The sequence below is a fragment of the Oryzias melastigma genome, linkage group LG10 (genome assembly GCF_002922805.2).
Source record: "Oryzias melastigma strain HK-1 linkage group LG10, ASM292280v2, whole genome shotgun sequence".
Classification (NCBI taxonomy): Eukaryota; Metazoa; Chordata; class Actinopteri; order Beloniformes; family Adrianichthyidae; genus Oryzias; species Oryzias melastigma.
In genome coordinates, this window is record NC_050521.1 from 4,758,572 (window position 1) to 4,777,531 (window position 18,960).

At 42.8% G+C, this 18,960-nt stretch overlaps 2 protein-coding genes across 4 annotated transcripts; one reads left to right on the forward strand and one right to left on the reverse strand.

Moving 5' to 3' along the window:
• The first annotated feature begins 2,430 nt into the window (after positions 1–2,430).
• srp72 (signal recognition particle 72) lies at positions 2,431–13,143 on the forward strand. The gene is made up of 19 exons (XM_024261099.2): positions 2,431–2,589; positions 2,890–3,010; positions 5,244–5,364; positions 6,048–6,191; positions 6,268–6,379; positions 6,451–6,482; positions 6,637–6,761; positions 7,464–7,521; positions 7,670–7,801; positions 7,878–8,006; positions 8,945–9,017; positions 9,096–9,160; positions 9,227–9,322; positions 9,404–9,507; positions 9,959–10,036; positions 10,165–10,302; positions 10,381–10,418; positions 12,388–12,547; positions 12,636–13,143. The coding sequence occupies exons 1-19, from the start codon at positions 2,490–2,492 to the stop codon at positions 12,808–12,810; spliced, it is 2,001 nt and encodes a 666-aa protein (XP_024116867.1). The 5' UTR covers positions 2,431–2,489; the 3' UTR covers positions 12,811–13,143.
• Positions 13,144–13,454: 311 nt separating this feature from the next.
• Positions 13,455–18,467, reverse strand: hvcn1 (hydrogen voltage-gated channel 1). Of its 3 annotated transcripts, none has more exons than XM_024261105.2 (7): positions 18,396–18,467; positions 18,126–18,324; positions 17,516–17,739; positions 15,677–15,781; positions 15,378–15,609; positions 15,150–15,262; positions 13,455–14,695 (listed from the first exon to the last, which is right to left on the reverse strand). In XM_024261105.2, exons 3-7 carry the CDS (start codon positions 17,687–17,689, stop codon positions 14,639–14,641), a joined length of 681 nt encoding a protein of 226 aa, XP_024116873.1. In that variant the 5' UTR covers positions 17,690–17,739; positions 18,126–18,324; positions 18,396–18,467; the 3' UTR covers positions 13,455–14,638. The 3 variants fall into 3 exon arrangements, with proteins under 3 accessions (XP_024116873.1, XP_024116874.1, XP_024116872.1); XM_024261106.2 differs by having other exon boundaries at positions 18,126–18,292; positions 18,396–18,461; XM_024261104.2 differs by having other exon boundaries at positions 18,126–18,460.
• Between the last annotated feature and the right edge of the window lie 493 nt (positions 18,468–18,960).

An 18,960-nucleotide genomic window follows, 5' to 3' on the forward strand; every position in this document is an offset into this window, starting at 1 on the left:
AGGATTTGCACGATTTCTCATTCCTGTCCTATGGGTCATATTTTGCTCAATATTTCAAAAACTATAACATTTTTTAATACTAAAAGTACAAGCAGTAATGTCCTGAACAAGCTTAATATTTTGAAAGCAAGATTGCTGAAATTCTTAAAAAGTGTGATTGAGTTTGCCAAGAAAACGTACAGGAAAGGAGCAGGAGAATGCCGCAAAGCATTCACACAATTGTGTGTTTCAAAGCAGGTTGTGGTCCATAATTTTTGAGACACAACCAAATGAAACATCTATTTTGGACCAGCTCTCTACAAGTTTAGCATTAATACACTTAAAAATGAGATGATGTGTAGACCCCGTGTCTGTATTTACAGAAGCAGCAGCTATTGACCTCAACGTTAAATCTAGCACTTGCCAGAGAGAATTTGAAAATTAACTAGTTACGTTTTTGTGGAACTTCACCATAAAACATTCTTATTTTCTTAGAATGTTCTTCGGGGAATGATTTAGTAATGAGCGAATTCATTTAAAAAGGGTATAAAACCTCAGTTTGAAAAATTTTTGGGAAGTTGTTTTGAAGTCAAGATCGTTTCCTTTAGTTTGGACAATGATTTTAGTTTAAATAAGCAAGAAAAAAAAATGTTAGGGACAGCTCTGGGAACATTTGTAAACCACCCAGAATCTTCTGGAATATCAAACATTACAGTTTGTTAGAGAACATGACAGTTCCTAATAGCAACTGAAGGGAAAATATTTTTTTAACCTAGTCTTACTTAATGAGATGTGACCCTTCTATATCCTGATTCTCCACAAGGGTCATTTAGAAAGAAAATAATTAAATAAATGTAATAAAGAGAGAGTGTACAGTTTATTTTTGATGTTTGCAATGTAGCCTATAGATCTTATTGTGAACAAGTGTGCAAAAGGTGTCAAAACCTTAATGAAGTATGAGTATTTTTTTTTCTTTGAGTATTTGGTGAACACGAACATTAAAGGTTAAACCCAGGCTGGAGCCTAACCAGAATCAGCTGTCCCAACAGGAAGGAAATCCTCTCATTACAAAACAACAAGAAACAACATGCTCTATTTGTTTATTTGTTGTTGTTTATATATTCATTCATTCTTTCTGGGCTCTATGGAGCTATTTTGAGGTCATAAATACTTGAAACCCAAATGAAACATTTTGAAAAAAATATTGCTGTTTGGCCATGTAAAAGTAAAATCTCCAAAACCTGTTGCTATTCTAAAATAAACTCAATTATTTTCAGCTTCAAATAGTCTGTTTTTTTAGGTTTCAAAACTCAAAATTTCAATTTCAGAACTTTTTTTCTGTTTCAAATCTTGTTTTCTTTTTCAACTCTTTTTTTTCATTTTCGAATCTGAAAATTTCAGCTGTAAAACTTTTACTTTCTTAACACATAGTTTTATGTAAGACAGTGTAAAAGCTGTTTTTAAAGAGTTGTTCAAATCACAGAAAAAAAAGTGTTTTTAATACGTAACGAAATGTAACAATGTATTTAAAAAATATGTAAAAACTGCCAACAGTGGGATTTGAACCCGGGTGAGTTCTTGCAAAATGTTTACTAGTCCTACAGTACCACTGAACTATAGGCACCTTGTATTAACTAAAGTGTTCTGTAGGTTTAATAACGGCGAGCCACCAAATAGCCATTTTATCCAAGCATAAGGACGTTTTTTACACCTGTATTTAACACAATAAGATGGCGCTTTGAACAGGCTAGAACAGCGTTTTGTAACTGCAGTTTGTACGTGATAAAACTCAGATTTTTACTCCCGTCTTGGGACAACCTCAGACTATGATAGTACAGACTAAACAGAAATGTTCTGACGGTAATTATCACAGTTCTCAGAGTCAGTTAATCCACCGGGACTGAAGTTACCACCCTCATCAATTTTGGTTGGTCCTTCGTGCTAGCCCCGCCCCAACACGCCACAACGGGGCCAAAAGTTTTGAAACTGAAATTTTCAGATTTGAAAAAGAAAAGAAAAGTTGAAAGTGAAAAAAAGATTTCAAACTGAAAAAAAAAGTTTTAAAATTTAAATTTTTAATTTTGAAACCTTAAAAACAAAATATGAAGCTGAAAATAATTAAGTTTATTTTAGAAAAGCAAAACGTTTTGGACATTTTACATTTTTTTGCCCAACACCAACATTTTTTTTCAAAATGTTTTACTTGGGTTTCAAATATTTATGACCCCAAAATAGCTCCATACACTCCCAGTCAAATCAATCAAAAGACACAAAACACAATACAAAAAGTTTAGATTTAAAAATGTAATGGTTCTTTTTTATTTTATTAATTTTGAGGAACCTTTTTTGTTTGACATACGTAGACTCATATTGCTGTCAATGGTTCAAAGTTTGACTATTTGTTAGAGTCAATTAAGAAAATAAAAGCTTCTAAACTTTATTTTGTACCAATCCCTGGCTTTGACCCGGAAGTGAACGCTCAGTCTTCCGGTAGTCGACCATTCATCGACATGGCGAGCGGGGGGCCCTCCGTGGCTTCTCTGTGGACTGAAGTGAACCGCTGCGGGCAGAACGGAGACTACACCCGCGCCCTGAAGGCTCTCAGTAAAAGTGCGTGTCTGTCTGTGGGTCTGGACGCCGCGCGCGGGGGTAGCTGTTAGCATGTGGCTAAGCGACCTGTTCCGTTTTCTGTCTGAAAGCGACGACATAAGTTCTGAACCGGTTCTCGGCGTGGTGGTTTTTGCAGGAACCGTCCTCCTCCCGCTCCTCACTGTGTCTATTTAACAGCCACCACTTAGTACGCCCGAACTGTGTCCGGTTCTGATCTCTGACGTGTCCCTAACCTGACGCTATCCCGGGTTAGCCTGCTGGTGGCGCCGTCACTTCACTCAGGTGTGATTCTGTTTGCAGTTCTGCAGGAGAGCAGGGATGACGTCACGGCCCTGCACTGTAAGGTGGTCTGCCTGGTCCAGAACGGGAGCTTCAAGGAGGCGCTGAACGTGATGAACACGCACTCCAAAGTGCTGGGCAGGTACATGTCCTCACCTGGATGCTGCCAGCCACACCCACGCACAACCCCGCATCCAGCTGGCAATACTGACGATAAACCGTCAGCAATAGACACACTTCACCTGATGTCACTGATCCTTCACTGCTTTCATCGTTTTCCCTCAGTCAATAGACTGAGAGAAAACAGAAACACTACTATCTGACTGAACATTGTAGCAGATATCCTCCCACTAGAGTTCTATCACATCTCTATTAATCAGATGTATTCCAGACAGTGATGTTCTGGATCATTTGTCTGGTTTATCTGTAATCAGCTGCAAGTGTTTGCACAGCTTCGTCTGCAGAACAGGGTTTGATGCGCTCACAGTGACTGTGTGGGTGTTTGGTGTGTGACCCTGTTATCTAACATTAGGGCTGCCACAAATGATTATTTTAATAGTTTACTAATCACTGATTATTTTTCCCCATAGTCGACTAATCAGGTCATGTGCAAAGTGGATGTAAAGCACATATCTTAACCATCATTAGCTTTAAGCTAACTAAAAATATAGACAATCAAGATGATAGTTTATTAAACGTTTAATGAATTGTGCAGCCTCTGTCCTTCTTTAGTTTCTGGTATTTAAACAGGACTAGAAAAGTTCTATTACCTGCAATAATGCTAGTGTGAATGCTTTTTGCTGAAACCAGTTGCTAAAAATGCTGCTGAAAATGGCGACACAATTTACTTAAACTGCTGCCAGGATTCACTGAAAAGCTATTTGCAATTTGCCCACTGAAATGTTGCAAAAATGCTAAGACTTGAAATTTCTTTAACGAACTATGAAAGAGTGCTGAAATTGACCTAAGTTTCTTGAAATTTAAGTAAAGTTCCTTTAAAAATCCCTAATACATGCAAATTTTGCAAAAATGTTAAGTTGCTTAAATGTGAGCTAAATGATCCCAAAAAAGCTTTAATACACATCAAATTTGCACCAAAAAAAGCTAGCTCATTGCTTAAATACTAGCTAAGTTCCAAAATTACCTAAAACTCCTGAGTAAACTAAATTAGTCAAGTGTTAGGATGTTGCTAAAATAGAAGCTAAACTCTAAATTAGAATATAAAAACCCCAGTAGATAACAAATTATCCAAGAACTTTATTATGTTGCTAAAATATTAGATAAACTCCACATTAGCATAAAAGACCTTAGATGCCAAACTAGCCAAAAAGCTAACACATTGCTTAAATTGGAGTTTGGCTAATATTTTAGCGACTTGATAGCATTTTTGACTAATTTGTTATTTACCGAGGTTTTTTAGGTTTGTTTATGGTTTAGCTTCTATTTAGCAACATGCTAATGTTTTTGACTAATTTAGTTTACTGAGGAATTTTAGGCAGTTTTGGAGTTTAGCTAGTTTTTGATGAGTCGTCGACTAATTGTGGCAGCCCTTTCTGACATTAGGACTCTCACAGCGATTTTCTCCTCCGCTCCCGTCATGGTTATGTGTCACCTGGACACTCACAGTCTCTGCAGAAGGAGAATTGTGGTGAGAAATGTCAGGATTATATTCAGTCAACCAGTCTTCAGAGAATAACCACTGCAAATGAGAAGTGGACGTAATGACTCCTCCCCCTAGCGTTCCAAACAGGAAGTACCTGCTGGCTCCAAGAAGCCAAAATCCCATAGACTTCTATAGAGAAAGAGCCAGCTGTTACTCATTCTATTGGTCAGAATAACCATTCTTGATCTGATACTTTTTTCAACAGGTTCTTGATGTTTCTTGATTTTGAAAACGTTTTTTTCCTGGTGTTTGAGTTATAAACTGACCAATCAGATGTCTCAGTGAAAGCTGGTGGTGCTGCTGGTCCCTGTGTCCAACATTCAATCACGGCTGACTGACGTCGTCAGACATCAACATGGCGGTGTCTGTATTCTGAAGAAATGGCGACTGAACTGACTTTATTTGATTGGAGTTAGGAGTGAACAATTCTCCATGGATGATGTCATACTCAGTCCAGTTCTCTTTATACAGTCAATTGGTTCCCCCACATCTGCACCTCTTTCTCTGGAAAATAGACTTCTGATGAAAAAGATGGTTTTATTCAGAAACATGCAAAGTATTTCTGCTGTTACAGCTCTTGATTCAGATGATCTAATCCAGAATGATGAGACTGATCTTCAGAGCAGAGCTGAGTCGCTTTGTTCTGTCAGACATGAAGTCTGGGGTTTCAGTTCCAGTGTTTCTCTCAGGAGGCTTGTGTTCTTCTCCTCAGTGAGGTTGTGTTTGAGAAGGCGTACTGCGAGTACCGCCTCAACCGGGTGGAGAGCTCCCTGAAGACCATAGAGAGCGCCCCAGAGCAGACGGACAAGCTGAAGGAGCTGTATGGTCAAGTGGTGAGCCTGATGTTTGTGTCAGTTCATGAAGGTTTCTGTTGTGGTTGATCTGCTCATGATCAGTCCTCTGCTGGTTGACCCGGCAGCAGCACCTGTGTATGGCTGCCATGATTAGTCGACGAATCAACAGCTAATCGGCTATAAAAATAGTCGACGACTATTTTAATAGTCAATTAGTCGTTACTTTATATTAAATGAAGTCAGAGTGTAGTAAAGTTGAAAGTTAGAATGGTATTCTGTTAGCTTTATGGACTGTTTTAGCATTTGTTACAGTTTTTAGGCTATTTTGGAGTTTAGCTAATGTTTTAGCTGCATGCTAGCCGCTTTTGCAAATTTAGGCCTTTTTTTTTTTTAGTTTTTTAGGCTGTTTTGGAAATAGGCCACTGTTTACAGGATAGCCTTTTTTTGGCTAATTTAGTCCTTTTTCAGTTTTTTAGGGTATTTTGAAGTTTAGCTGTTTTATAAGGTACATGCTAGCTGTTTTTGCTAAACTACGTTTTTTTTTTCTCCGTAATTTAGGGTAATGATGGTTAAGATGTGTGTTTGCATCCACTTTGCGCATGACCCAATTAGTCGACTAATCAGAAAAAAATAATCAGTCATTAGTCGACTATTAAAATTATCGTTTGTGGCAGCATTACAGCTGTGCTGGTGTTGTACTAAAGTTACTGCTCTGTGTGCAGTTGTACCGGATGGAGCGTTACTCCGAGTGCAGGTCTGTGTACACGGACCTGATCCGGAACTCTCAGGACGAGTATGAGGAGGAGAGGAAGACCAACTTGGCTGCTGTGGTTGCAGCCATGAGTCAGTGGGAGCAGGCGCCCACGGTAAGCCCTCATCTGTTAGTGTTTGTGTCGGCTTTGGAAAGACACGGTGATGCTAACACCTTCGTGCTGCTCGCAGGAAGATCTGGGTCTGTCTGAGGTGACCTACGAGCTCTGCTACAATGCCGCCTGCGCTCTGATTGGTCAGGGACAGCTGACCGAAGCCTTCAGCAAACTGCAGCAAGCAGAAGGTCAGTTGGAGCTCATCATCTGCTCTGGCGTGTCCAAAGACTTTAATGACTGATGTAGCTTTCCTTTGCAGAGCTGTGCAGGGCCTCGCTGGCAGAGGACTCGGTGAGTCCGTCTGATTTTATGGTCTAGTGTGGCCTTTTTTCCCCACAAATGTGTCTCTGGAGCCTTTTGTTGTTCTTTATACTGAAGCTCCAGTCTTCAGCAGCTCATTCTGTGATTCAAATGTTAGGAAGTTCTTCTTGGTGAATCATTTCAGGACATGACTGAGGAGGACATCGAGTCCGAGCTGGCGGTCATTCACTCTCAGATGGCGTACGTCATGCAGTTACAGGGCCGGACAGAGGAGGCGCTGCAGCTCTACAACCAGGTCATCAAGCTCAAGTAAGATATGCTTCAGAAAGCTTGTTCTTCGTTTGTGTTCATGATGACGGACTGGAGAGTAAGGCTCCCACGATCAGTCCACTAATCAACGACTAATCGACTATTAGAATAGTTTACAACTAATTTAATAGTCGATTAGTCGTTACTTTATATTATATGGAGTCAGAGTGTAGTAAAGTTTAAAGTTATAATGGCATTCTGCTAGCTTTTTGAACTATTTTGGCATTTATTAAGGTTTTTAGGAAAGTTTTGGAGTTTAACTATTATTTTAGCTACATGCTAGCTATTTTGGCTAATTCAGGATTTTTTTCAGTTTTTTTAGGCTGTCTTGGAGTTTAGCTAATGTTTCAGCTTCATGTTAGCTGTTTTGGCTATCCTACATTTTTCCAGTTCTTTAGGCTAATTTGGCATTTAACTAATATTTTAGCTGGCTTTAAGCTTCAGTCATTTTTAGGTATCAATTTCAGCATCTTCAGCTGTCAATTTTAGCTTACAGCATTCACACTAGCATTATCACAGGTAATGCTACATATCTAGTTTTTGGTTAATTTAAAGCTAATGATAGTTAAGATGTGTGCTTTACATCCAATTTCATTATGACCCGATTAGTCGACTTATTGGAAAAAAATAATCTGTGATCAGTCGACTATTAAAATAATGCTTTGTGTCAGCACTACTAGAGAGGGTCTCCTGTGATTTCAGGCCGTCGGATGTCGGGCTGCTGGCTGTGACGGCCAACAACATCATCACCATTAACAAGGTGACTGCCGTCAGACCAGCGTCTGTGTGTGTGTGTGAGAAAACAGTTGGAAGTCTATGGAAACTGCATTGCTGAACTCAGGAAAGTAGAAACTGTCCCAGGTCAGGGTAAACGGATGTCTCACCTGGTGGCACACCTGTGTCTTCAGGACCAGAACGTGTTTGACTCCAAAAGGAAGGTGAAGCTCACCAGCGCTGAGGGTGTGGAGTACAAGCTGGCAAAGAAGCAGCTGCAGGCCATCGACTTCAACAAAGCGCTGCTGGCAATGTACACCAACCAGGTACGGATGTCTCCATGGACGCTTTCATTCGTTCTGCTGCTGATGGGAACTCACCTGTGAACACCTGTGTCCTCAGGCTGACCAGTGCAGGAAGCTGTCCTCCAGCCTGCAGACCCAGAACCCGGGTCACCCGCTGCCGGTCCTCATCCAGGCGGCTCAGCTGTGCCGAGAGAAGCAGCACGCCAGAGCCATCGAGCTGCTGCAGGTGAGCATGCATATGGAAACACCTGCACCACCCACCATCCCCAAGTCAAAGGAAGCTCAGTCAGACCCGTCCTGCTCCTGAGACGAACACGGGTCTGCAGAGAATGAGTTCTCTGCTCAGAAGAAAACTGCATTTATTTCTACATCAGTTCCTGATGTACAAAATCAAATCTGAGACAGATGTTAATAAGCTATAGCAGGTTCTGCTGGCAAGAAAAACTCGGCTGTAAAAGTCTTTCACATTAATGGAGGAAAAGACTCGGATGGACACGAGTTTGTGTGCATTTAATCGTAGTTTGCTCTCTGAAATGAAAGGACAGTTGAGTCAGTGTGTTTTGAGGGGCCTCTGGTCACATGCAAGATGGCGCCAGAAACGGAAATTTCACAACTTTAGCTGATTAAGAAAGCGGAAATTTCCTAAACTTTAGGAAACCCTTTCAAAAATGATATTTGTAAAACTTTTCAGAACCATCAGCATTTAAGCTTTTAAATGCAAATGAACTGTTACTGTCTAGCAGTTCAGTGTCAAGATGAGCTTCAAATGGGACAGAGAACGTTAATCGTTTAATTTGAAGTCGATATTAAGTAGATGTATAGAATTACCTGCAATAACACTAATCTGAATGCTGTTAGCTGAATATGGCTTCTGAAGATGCTAGTAAAAATGACTGAAGATGCTGAAATTGATAGCTAAAAAGACTCGAGCTGATAGGTGAAATCGTTGAAGCTAATAGCTTAAAACGCTGAAGCTGATAGCCAGATAAAATATTAACTATATGCCAAATTAGCCTAACAACGGAAAAAAGCCTAAGTTAGCCAAAACAGCTAGAATGTAGCTGAAATATTAGCTAAAGGTTGAAAAAAAGAGGAAAAAAGGTCTAAAGCTTCAAACGGATGTTGGAGGTGGCGTTTGATGGTCCGGGTTCGTTTGTTTTCCAGCATTTTCTCGACCAGAACCCAGAGAGTGCTTCAGCTATCAAACTCACCATGGCTCAGCTGTATTTGGTTCAAGGTACCAGACATCCCCCCATCTGCACACTCAAACCGTTGGGTTCTGTGGACCCAGCTCATGCCTCCTTCTGCTTTTCAGGCCATGTGACCAAAGCCTGTGACGTCCTGCGCTCCATCGAGGAGTATCAGCACAAAGCCGGGATGGTGAGTGTGTAAGTGACAGTGAGTCTGCCGCAGACTTCCTGCCTCTGAACCCTCTGCTGACTGCAGGTTTCTGCGCTGGTGACCATGTACTCCCATGAAGAGGACATTGACGGCGCCATTGACGTCTTCAAGCAGGCCATCGAGTACTACCAGGCGGAGCAGGTCTGTCCTGGTCTTCGGATTTCTGTCTCGCTGCATGCATTATGACCTTCCCTGATCTCCGCTTGACCTGCTCCTCCACAGCCCGGATCTGCAGCACACCTGGCACTTGTGCGGGAAGCAGCCAACTTCAAACTGAAGCATGGGCGAAAGAAAGAGGCCATCAGTGACCTGGAGCAGCTGTGGAAGTAAGTCTCCGTCAGACCTGAGTGTTATCGGAGCCGTGCACGAAAGCCTCTGCGCACAGAGTAAGGATGTTACCATTCTTCATGAATCGGTAAAAAAAACGATTCAAACTCAACATGTTCATCACTACAGAAAACTAAAAAATCGAAATCATGCAGGCTTGCTGTGAGTGTGTGTGCACCTGTAAGAATGTGTGCGACTGCGAGAGTGTGTGAGTATGACTGAGAATCTGCGTGCCTGTAAGAGTGTCTTGACTGAATCGTTGTATCTCTAGCACAGAGGCATAAGCTCATGCATGGACGTATGCACATGCACACATGTAAGAGCGTACACAGACATGCACACACAGATGTTTGCAGACATACAAATGGAAGGATGGAGACAGGTGTCGTTATCAGAATCTCAAAGACCCTCATTGTGCAGGAAGACTGACCGTGATTCTTCCTCCCACAGACAGAACACCAAGGACGTGTTCACACTGGCACAGCTCATCTCTGCGTACTCTCTGGTGGACACAGACAAGGCCAAAGCGTATCCTCCTACCTGTGCTCCTGATTTTAGGAGGATTTTCTGCCTCGTTGTTTTTACTGTCCCAAAGCAAACAGGTTCATGTAGGAGGCTCCGGTTTGTTGGTCAGGATCCTTAGCTCTGCTCTGCAGCTTCAGCAAACACCTGCCGTCCGCAGAAACCATGTCCTTCAACGTGGACGTGGACGAGCTGGAGAACTCGCACGGCGCCACCTATGTGAGGAAGAAACCTGCTAAAGCGGTCGGGGAAAACCTGCCCACAGAGCCGGGGTGAGCGTTGTGACGTGTTCTGCCGGAACCGCCGCCCCAGCAGAAGGAGCTGACGCTGCTGTCTGTTCATGTTTACAGGCAGGCAGAGGTCAAGAAGAAGAAGAAGAAAAAGAAAGGTGAGAGTTCCTCATCTTCGTCGGTTTCTTCCAGGGCCCTAAAATCTGCACATATTAAAATCAAAGGCTGCTGTAAAGTGTCATGAGTATTACTCTTGATGTGTTCGTTCACACTCAGAAACGCCCGTTTGAGCGACCACTTCCAATGAAAGGTCTATGTGAACACACGCTTTGAGCTTCTGCATTCAAAACTCTCGTGTTCACGCGTCACCGTGTACGTTTTTAAGTCCGTTATTGGGCTCCACATACAAAATGTGCCAGTAGAACTGTGACAGAGAAAGTCTGGAGCAAGATTTGCACTGCTTTGACATTTCACACCAAGCCAACTGGGAGTACATGCGCTAGTATCGGTTAGCAACAGACCTGTGTGGTAAACGCATGTTCAAAAACCCACGCTCAGCACGTTCCTGAACACAGCACATCGGCTGGAGATGTGGTTGTAGATTAAATGACACTGAAGGATTATCCAGTATGAGGGGAGCTGCTGCCGTTCAGTTTTCAGGTACGTAGTGGAGCCGGTTTGGTTGCCGCGGCGTCAAGCTCAGAAACACATTTCTTGACAGGCGACGAGCAGCGGATTCATTGTGCGGCAAAAGAGGGGTGGGCCACGAGAATTTGTCACACAAATCGGGGTGAACGTAGCGTTATACGTCATTTCTAGAGACCTGAAGGGACTTTGAATCCTAACCCTTAATATTACTTTTACAAATATTACCTCCTAAAGCAGGAGTGTCAAACTCAATCACACAGGAGGCCAAAATCCAAAACAGACCTTAGGGCCACAGGCTGAACAGGATAAACATTTATTGAACACTCTTAAACTACATTTTTAAAACTTTAAAACCATAACTTTTTAACATAGTTATGAACTAGATATATAGCATTACGGTAATTTACGATATGTGATAATGCTAGTGTGAATGCTGTTAGCTGAATTTGGCAGCTGAAGTTGATAGCTAAAAACGCTGAAGTTGATAGCTGAAAACGCTGAAGTTGATAGCTGAAAACGCTGAAGTTGATAGCTGAAAACGCTGAAGTTGATAGCTGAAAACGCAGAAGTTGAAAGCTGAAAACGCAGAAGTTGATAGCTGAAAACGCTGAAGTTGATAGCTGAAAACGCTGAAGTTGATAGCTGAAAACGCTGAAGTTGATAGTTGATAGCTGAAAACGCTGAAGTTGATAGCTGAAAACGCTGAAGTTGATAGCTGAAAACGCTGAAGTTGATAGCTGAAAACGCTGAAGTTGATAGCTGAAAATGCTGAAGTTGATAGTTGATAGCTGAAAACGCTGAAGCTGATAGCTGAAATCAATTAAGCTATGAGCTGAAATCACTAGAGCTGATGGCTAAAAACGATGAAGCTGGTAGCTGAAATTAATTAAGCTAATAGCTGAAAACATTGAAGCTGACAGCTGAAGCTGATTGCCAAAAACACTAAAGCTGATAACTGAAAACGCTGAAGCTGATAGCTGAAATCAGTTAAGCTATTAGCTGAAATCACTAGAGCTGTTGGCTAAAAACAATGAAGTTGGTAGCTGAAATCAGTTAAGCTAATAGCTGAAATCGCTGAAATTGATAGTTAAAAATGCTGAAACTGATTGTCAGCTAAAATGTTAGCTAAATGCCAAATTAGTCTAAAAAACTAATTTAAAAAATCGTGCATGTAGCTAAAAAGTAGCTAAATTTCAAAATATCCTAAAAACTGAAAAAGCCCGAATTAACCAAAACCGCTAGCATGCAAATCTTGGCCTAGCTCTTAAACATCCTTAAAAAAAAAAAAACTTAAAAAGAAAAGCCTAAATTAGTCAAAACAGCTAGCATGTAGCTGAAATATTAACTTATCTCCAAAATAGCCTAAATATTCTAAGTAAATGCTAAAATAGTCAAAAAATCCATCAGAATGACAATTTTTAAAACAGAACGTAACATTTTTCTTTAATCCGAAACACTTTCACTCACTCAACGTTCCAGGAAAACTTCCTAAGAACTACGACCCCAAAGCGACGCCCGACCCCGAGCGCTGGCTCCCCATGAGGGAGCGCTCGTACTACAGAGGCAGGAAGAAGGGCAAGAAGAAGGAGCAGGTCGGGAAAGGCACGCAGGGAGCGACCGGAGGACCTTTAGCAGACCTGTGAGCACACTACACACTCGTTCACAAACTGCAGCCTCTGCTGAGAAACATCTGGATACAACCTTCACGTCTTCTCCTCTCTACTCAGGGATGCCAGTAAAATCGCCAGCAGCCCCCCCACTTCCCCCCGACCCGGTTCTGGGTCGTCCGCCGCCCCGTCTGCTGCCGTCCCCCCTCGACAACAGAAACCATCGTCCTCTGGGGCCACGCGCAAGAAACAGGCTCCAAAGAAGAAGAAGGGCGGCAAAGGAGGCTGGTCGTGATGAGCTCCAGCTTCAGGAGGACATTTCTGCAGAGCAGCTCTTCCTTTGGAAGCTTCAGTCGTCTCATCTCCACGACGAGCGCTTCTTATGACTATAAAAATGTTTGCGATCATTTGAAAGAAATCTCATTTGTAAAATTGTGTCAGACCATTTTCTGTGACTGCACAAATAAAGACTGTCCTCGTCGTTTTAGTTCCATTTGGTTTGTAAAGTCACAGAGGTCAAATGTCTTGAAGGATTTTGATTTTCATTCACTCTTTAGAAAATGTCCCCTGAGGTCGACTGTGTTTAAGGAAGAAGTTTTCTTTAGCTGCAATAAAACACTAAAACATGGAGGCTCTCTGTTTACATCCGTCCATGCAGGAGGCGAAAAGATTCAGATGCTAAATCTTTAACGTACTGTAACTTCTCAACCGTTAACAGGATCATTCCAGTAGATTCTGAAGGAGAAAAGCGGCTCGACGAGCCGCTTTTCTCCTTCAGAATCTACTGGAATGATCCTGTTACAGTAAATCACAGAACAAACACTGGAGCTCTGGTGTTAAAGGCTTAAAAGTCAGGAACACAAAAGTCTAGGTGTACATGGAAGTAAATGAGTATTTGACCCTTCATGATGAAGCAGGAAGCTGAAGAACAAACCCAAACCTGTACAAATCTGGATTTTATTTGGATTCTTCTGATTAAACTAAACATTTCAGACTCTAGGATGAATCGTTGCAACTTTTCCTTTAAATCTCATGTAAAGAAAAATGTCGTTAAAAAGATCAGCGGCCTGTGGATCAGTCAGAGGATGATGGGAAAGAGAGCAAACGCTTCATAAATGGTGATAGAAATGGTGCTGATTTCAGTCCAGTACATTGTGGATCAGAACCGGGCTCACCGGTCTTCATGGAACAAACCCACGAGGGGAGACTTTCAGAGTAAAAGCCTTTCATGATGAGCAAATAAAACAAGACCTCCAAAAGGTTTTCTCTGGAGAGGAGCTGAAGGTAGACACGTGCACGCTCAGAGACACGTGCACGCTCACAGACACACGAGCACTCAGATACATGCACGCTCAGACACGTGCATGCTCACAGACACACGAGCACTCAGATACATGCACGCTCAAAGACACATGCACCCTCACAGATACACGCTTGCTCACAGGCACTTCCACACTCAGACACGTGCACACTCAGACACATGCACGCTCACAAACATCTCCACGCTTAGATACGTGTACACTCACAGATACTTGCACACTCAAAGACACGTGCACACTCAAAGACACGTGCACGCCTACAGACACACACACTTAGACACATGCATGCTCACAGATACGTGCACACCCACATACACACTCAGACATGGGCACTCTCACAGACACGTGCATGCTCACAGATATGTGCACTCTCACAGACACGTCCACGCTGACAGACGCTCGCCGTCTCACAGATATGTGCACGGTAACAGATACATGCACAATCAGAGGCACACACACGCTTAGACACATGCACACACTCAGACACGTGCACACCCACATACACGCTCACGGACACATTCACATCTGGACCATCTTGACGGTTCTGGTTTATGATGGGGTTCTGTCAAATCAGAACTTGTCTGTGGTTCTGGTCCTGGTGTTGCTGACTGACCCGTCAGTCGCCGCTCGGCCCGGATACAGAACCCATCCCAACAATGCTCCAGAGTGAACGGGATCAGAGCGGTGTGCTGCTCATCAGTCGGTGTTTTGGAGTCGATTCACTTTTATTTACAACAGTACAATGTTCCGGAAGTTCAGAGGACTGATGGAGGTTCTGGATCCAGAACGGAGGTTCTGGAGGAGCTAGAAGTCAATCTGGTTTTCCTTCAGGAGCGCCTTCAGTCTGTGGTTCTCCTGAGTCTGACAGACAAGAACCACAGAATCAGAACCAGAATGGAAACATGAATTCCACATAGTCTTCCTGCGGAGACGGAGGTTTCAGAAACACGAGCAGGTCAGTAAACCAACAGCTCAGGAGAGATCCAGAAAGTTCCTGTTCAGGTGGAACATCTGATTTTCCAGAACTCTGACTTCTCTGCACCAGTGAGAAAGATCAAACCTGTGAAGAACATCCTCAGCAGAACCAACGTTCTTTATGTGGCCTCAGACAACTTAGGAGAAGAGATGTTATGAGTTGTCATTCTTCCCTCTGATCTTCATACAAATCTGGAGAGTTTTCCAAATCCTAATTTGAGATTACTTGTGTGTTAAAAGCTGCATTCACATCACTCGCACAGAGAAGATGAAGACGGTTGTTTCCAAAGATGCAAGGATTGGTACAAAACGATTAAATGTAGAAGATTAAAGGAATCACCAGATCATCGCAGCTCTTCTGCAGCTCCGTCACTCTCTGAACCACGTGGTCGTAGCTCTCTTTCAGCTTATGGATCCTCTGATCCGCCCGAGTCTTCACCGACACCACGACCCCTGCAGCAGCAACAACACAGTCTGGCTGAAGGCTTTCATCACACAGACCTGCAGAGGACCAGGATGGACCTCTTCCTCTGGAACGGCGTGGAGATCTGCAGCGAGTCACACTGACCGTTGATGATTCGGGCCACCCTCCAGAGTCGAAGCAAGATGAGGAGACCCATCCCATCGAAGGCATCCTCGTGAAAGATGAAGACGACGTCCAGGATGAAGGACACCACCACCACCAAACCATCAAACATCTCAAACTTGTGGTGGAAGAACTCCAGGCGGAACGCAAACAGCTTTCCAGCCAGCTCCATCATGAAGAAGGTGAGGACGGCCAGGCTCAGATAGTGGAAGATCTGACCAGGATAGTCCAGGGTTAATTCCCGCATGGCATTCACATGTTCATCTCAGAAGGAAGTTCACCTCAGGAGCGACGTGGCCGTGATCCAGCTTGATAACGGACAAGTCGATGAGCAACTCGGCCAAAACGAAGAAGGCATCCAGGACCACCAAGGCCACCACAGCCACCTGCAGACACACAGACAGCCTGACAGACAGGCTGACAAACAGCCTGACAGACAGCCTGACAATTTTCCCTGGTTCTATTCATTCATGCAGTTCCGCTTTGTGGCCAGCAGAGGGCGCTGGTGAAACAGAATATGAAGGAGTTCAGCTGAAATGAAGAAGGGAAGGATGTGTTTAATGCAAAAAGAATGTCCAAAGATTCCACCATCTCACATGTTCACCTCAGAGAACTTTCTCTGACTGTGTAGGTGATCCATCAGGCAGTTCATCTGGATCTATTGAGAATCTGGTGTTGGTGGTTTTTGATTTCAGAAGTCAAAGGTCCAAATCCGTCGATCACAAGGAGGAAAGATTTTATAAAAGATTTTATTGACCCGAGTCTGGATAAGAGCAGATGTTTGTGTTTTTTACAGCATGAACTTTAGTTCCCACATGATCCTGGATCAAACAACAACAGGAGGAACTGACAGACAGGAATGACCGAGTCAGCAGTTCTCCAGCTTTGATTGAAGACAGACGGCTGTGACTGAGAGCAGCAGCTTGTAGAGCAGCAGCTTGTAGACGTTTCTAGAGAGACCGGATCACAGATTCAACATAAGATTATCTAATAATCCAGTTTGAAATTATCCTACGTATCGTTTAATCTACATCAGATAATCTGATGAAAGTAATGTAATCCCGATATCCGGTGCAGATAATCTACAAGTAATCTAGTGAGAGTATTCTGCTTTAACTAATGACTTGTAGTAATCAACTGAAGGTAATCTGCAGACAATCTGATCAGGGTAATCTACTACAGATAATCTGATCAGGGTAATCTACTACAGATAATATGATTATGGTAATCTACTACAGATAATCTGATCAAGGTAATCTACTAGAGATAATCTGATCAAGGTAATCTACTAGAGATAATCTGATCAGGGTAATCTACTGCAGATAATATGATTATGGTAATCTACTACAGATAATCTGATCAAGGTAATCTACTAGAGATAATCTGATCAAGGTAATCTACTAGAGATAATCTGATCAGAGTAATCTACTGCAGATAATATGATTATGGTAATCTACTACATGTAAAATGATTAGGGTAATCTACTGCAAATAATCTGATCAGGGTAATCAACTACAGATGACCTGATTAGGGTAATCTACTACATGTAAAATGATTAGGGTAATCTACTGCATGTAGTCTGATTATGGTAATCTATTGCAGATAATCTGATTAGGATTATCTACTGCAGATAATATGATCAGGGTAATCTTCTACAGATAATTTAATTAGGGAAATTTACTCCAGGTCATCTGATTGTGGTAATCTTCATCAGATAATCTGATTAGGGTAATCTACTACAGATAATCTGATTAGGATAATCTACTGGATGTAATCTGATTAGGGTAATCTACTGCAAATAATCTAATCATGGTAATCTATTTGCAGATAATCTGATCAGGGTAATCTACTACAGATAATCTGCAGCTGCTTTTCTCCTTCAGAATCTGCTGGAATGATCGTGTTAACGGTTTTAAAGTGACAGTTTGTTAAAGAACATGAACACTGGATCTCCGGTGTTATGGGGTAAATGCTAGTTGATCGGAGCTGCGTGTTTTCCTGCATCTGTTTACCTATGGGTGGTTTCTCCAAACTCAAGACAGAGTTGTTTTATTCCAGACTCAGAATCTCAGGACACCCAGACCGGACCGGACCAGACCGGACCAGACCGACTCTCTTACCTGGAAGCGCTCAGAGGTGTAGAGTCTCTTCAGAGCCTCCCTGAAGGTCAGAGATGTTGGGACGGTTCCTGAAGCTGGACTCAGATCTTCACTGACTGCATGCAGCTCCTCCTCCTCCCACCCGCCATGATGCTTGTCTCCCACCGCGCTGAAATGCTTCAGGTATCTGGCCATGGCAGCAGCACCAGGCTGGAGCAGACAGACAGACCACGGGTTGCCAGATCCTGCAGTGTGAGAGCAGAGAGGAGCAATCTGACACCAGCCTCGTTTCTTCACGTGTTGGACAATCACAGACACTTCTGCTTCTGATTACAACATCTAATGAAGAAAGGCCTCAAGTTAAAACAGGAACAACAAATCCTAAAAGCGCATTTTCCTCAAAATCAAGGCGCAGACTCGCAGACTCAGACAGGGCAGCGGGCTGGATCGGAACTTTTCCACTTAGTAGAATTTAAAGTTGTGGAAAATCCGTAAAAAACAAAACAAATGATCTAAAAAATAAAAAAGAAGAAGAATGAACCCATGCAAAGAGTTTCAGCTGCAGTTCAGACAGGAAAGACTCGGGTGGAAGAAAAACAGCAAAAAGTCTGGAGAACGGAACTAAACCCACCAGCGGAGACTGGATCCACGAGAACCGCTAAGCTTCAGATCCCACCGGAGTCCAGAGACGGGGGGGGCGTGTGCGGGCTCTTCGGTCCGGACGGGGAGCGGGAACTCGTGATGAAAACATCCGTTTGTGCCACCGAAGCGTTTCCCTCCAGCTGCGGTTCCGCGCCGCTGCGCCGCCGTCCGACAACAGAACCACACACCTCAGTTTAGAAAAAAGACGTTTGACGAAACTGCAGAAAACTTCAGGACAGCTTTTTATCTTTTGTCAGACCTTTGCGCGTGGCAGGAATTCTCTCAGTTACAACAGTTATGACATTCATTGGGTCTCCGGTGAGAAAGCAGCTTGGAGTCATTTTTAAAGGGGCCAGAACATGAAAAACAACTTTTGGAGGTTTTTAATGCATTTTTCTGTTCATTCCTCTCTATAAAGAACCCCAAAGTGGTATTTTGATCCGTTCATGCATTTAAGAGTAATCCTCTAAAAACCTGGACTGTCTGCAGCAGCCCCTCCCATACCCATGAAAACAAACAGGTGGAAACATGCTGACGTCAGCACGATGTTTCCCTTCCAGGAAGAATCTATGCTACTAGACTACAACAAACATGATACATGATGATAAATATGGATATAGTTCACTCTGAAAGGCTGAAGAAAATCATAGTATGACCTCTTTAAGTCTCCCATAAATCCAGTTTCTACAATCTCCTTCTTCCATCTCCACAATCTTCCTAAAATCAGGAGCATCCTGTGTCAGGATGAAGCAGATAATTTAGTTAATGTGTATTTGTGACTGCAAGATTAACATCTTAGCATCAAGATAGAATAAAATTAGAAG

Coding starts and splice junctions, on each gene's coding strand:
- srp72 (XM_024261099.2), top strand. CDS start 2,490: ATGGCGAGCGGGGGGCCCTCCGTGGCTTCTCTGTGGACTGAAGTGAAC. Junction 6,192..6,267: donor AGTGGGAGCAGGCGCCCACG/GTAAGCCCTCAT, acceptor TGCTGCTCGCAG/GAAGATCTGGGTCTGTCTGA. Junction 9,161..9,226: donor ATCAGCACAAAGCCGGGATG/GTGAGTGTGTAA, acceptor TGCTGACTGCAG/GTTTCTGCGCTGGTGACCAT.
- hvcn1 (XM_024261105.2), bottom strand. CDS start 17,689: ATGGCCAGATACCTGAAGCATTTCAGCGCGGTGGGAGACAAGCATCAT. Junction 15,782..17,515: donor ACACCTCTGAGCGCTTCCAG/GTAAGAGAGTCG, acceptor GTGTGTCTGCAG/GTGGCTGTGGTGGCCTTGGT. Junction 15,610..15,676: donor ACGGCCACGTCGCTCCTGAG/GTGAACTTCCTT, acceptor TATCCTGGTCAG/ATCTTCCACTATCTGAGCCT.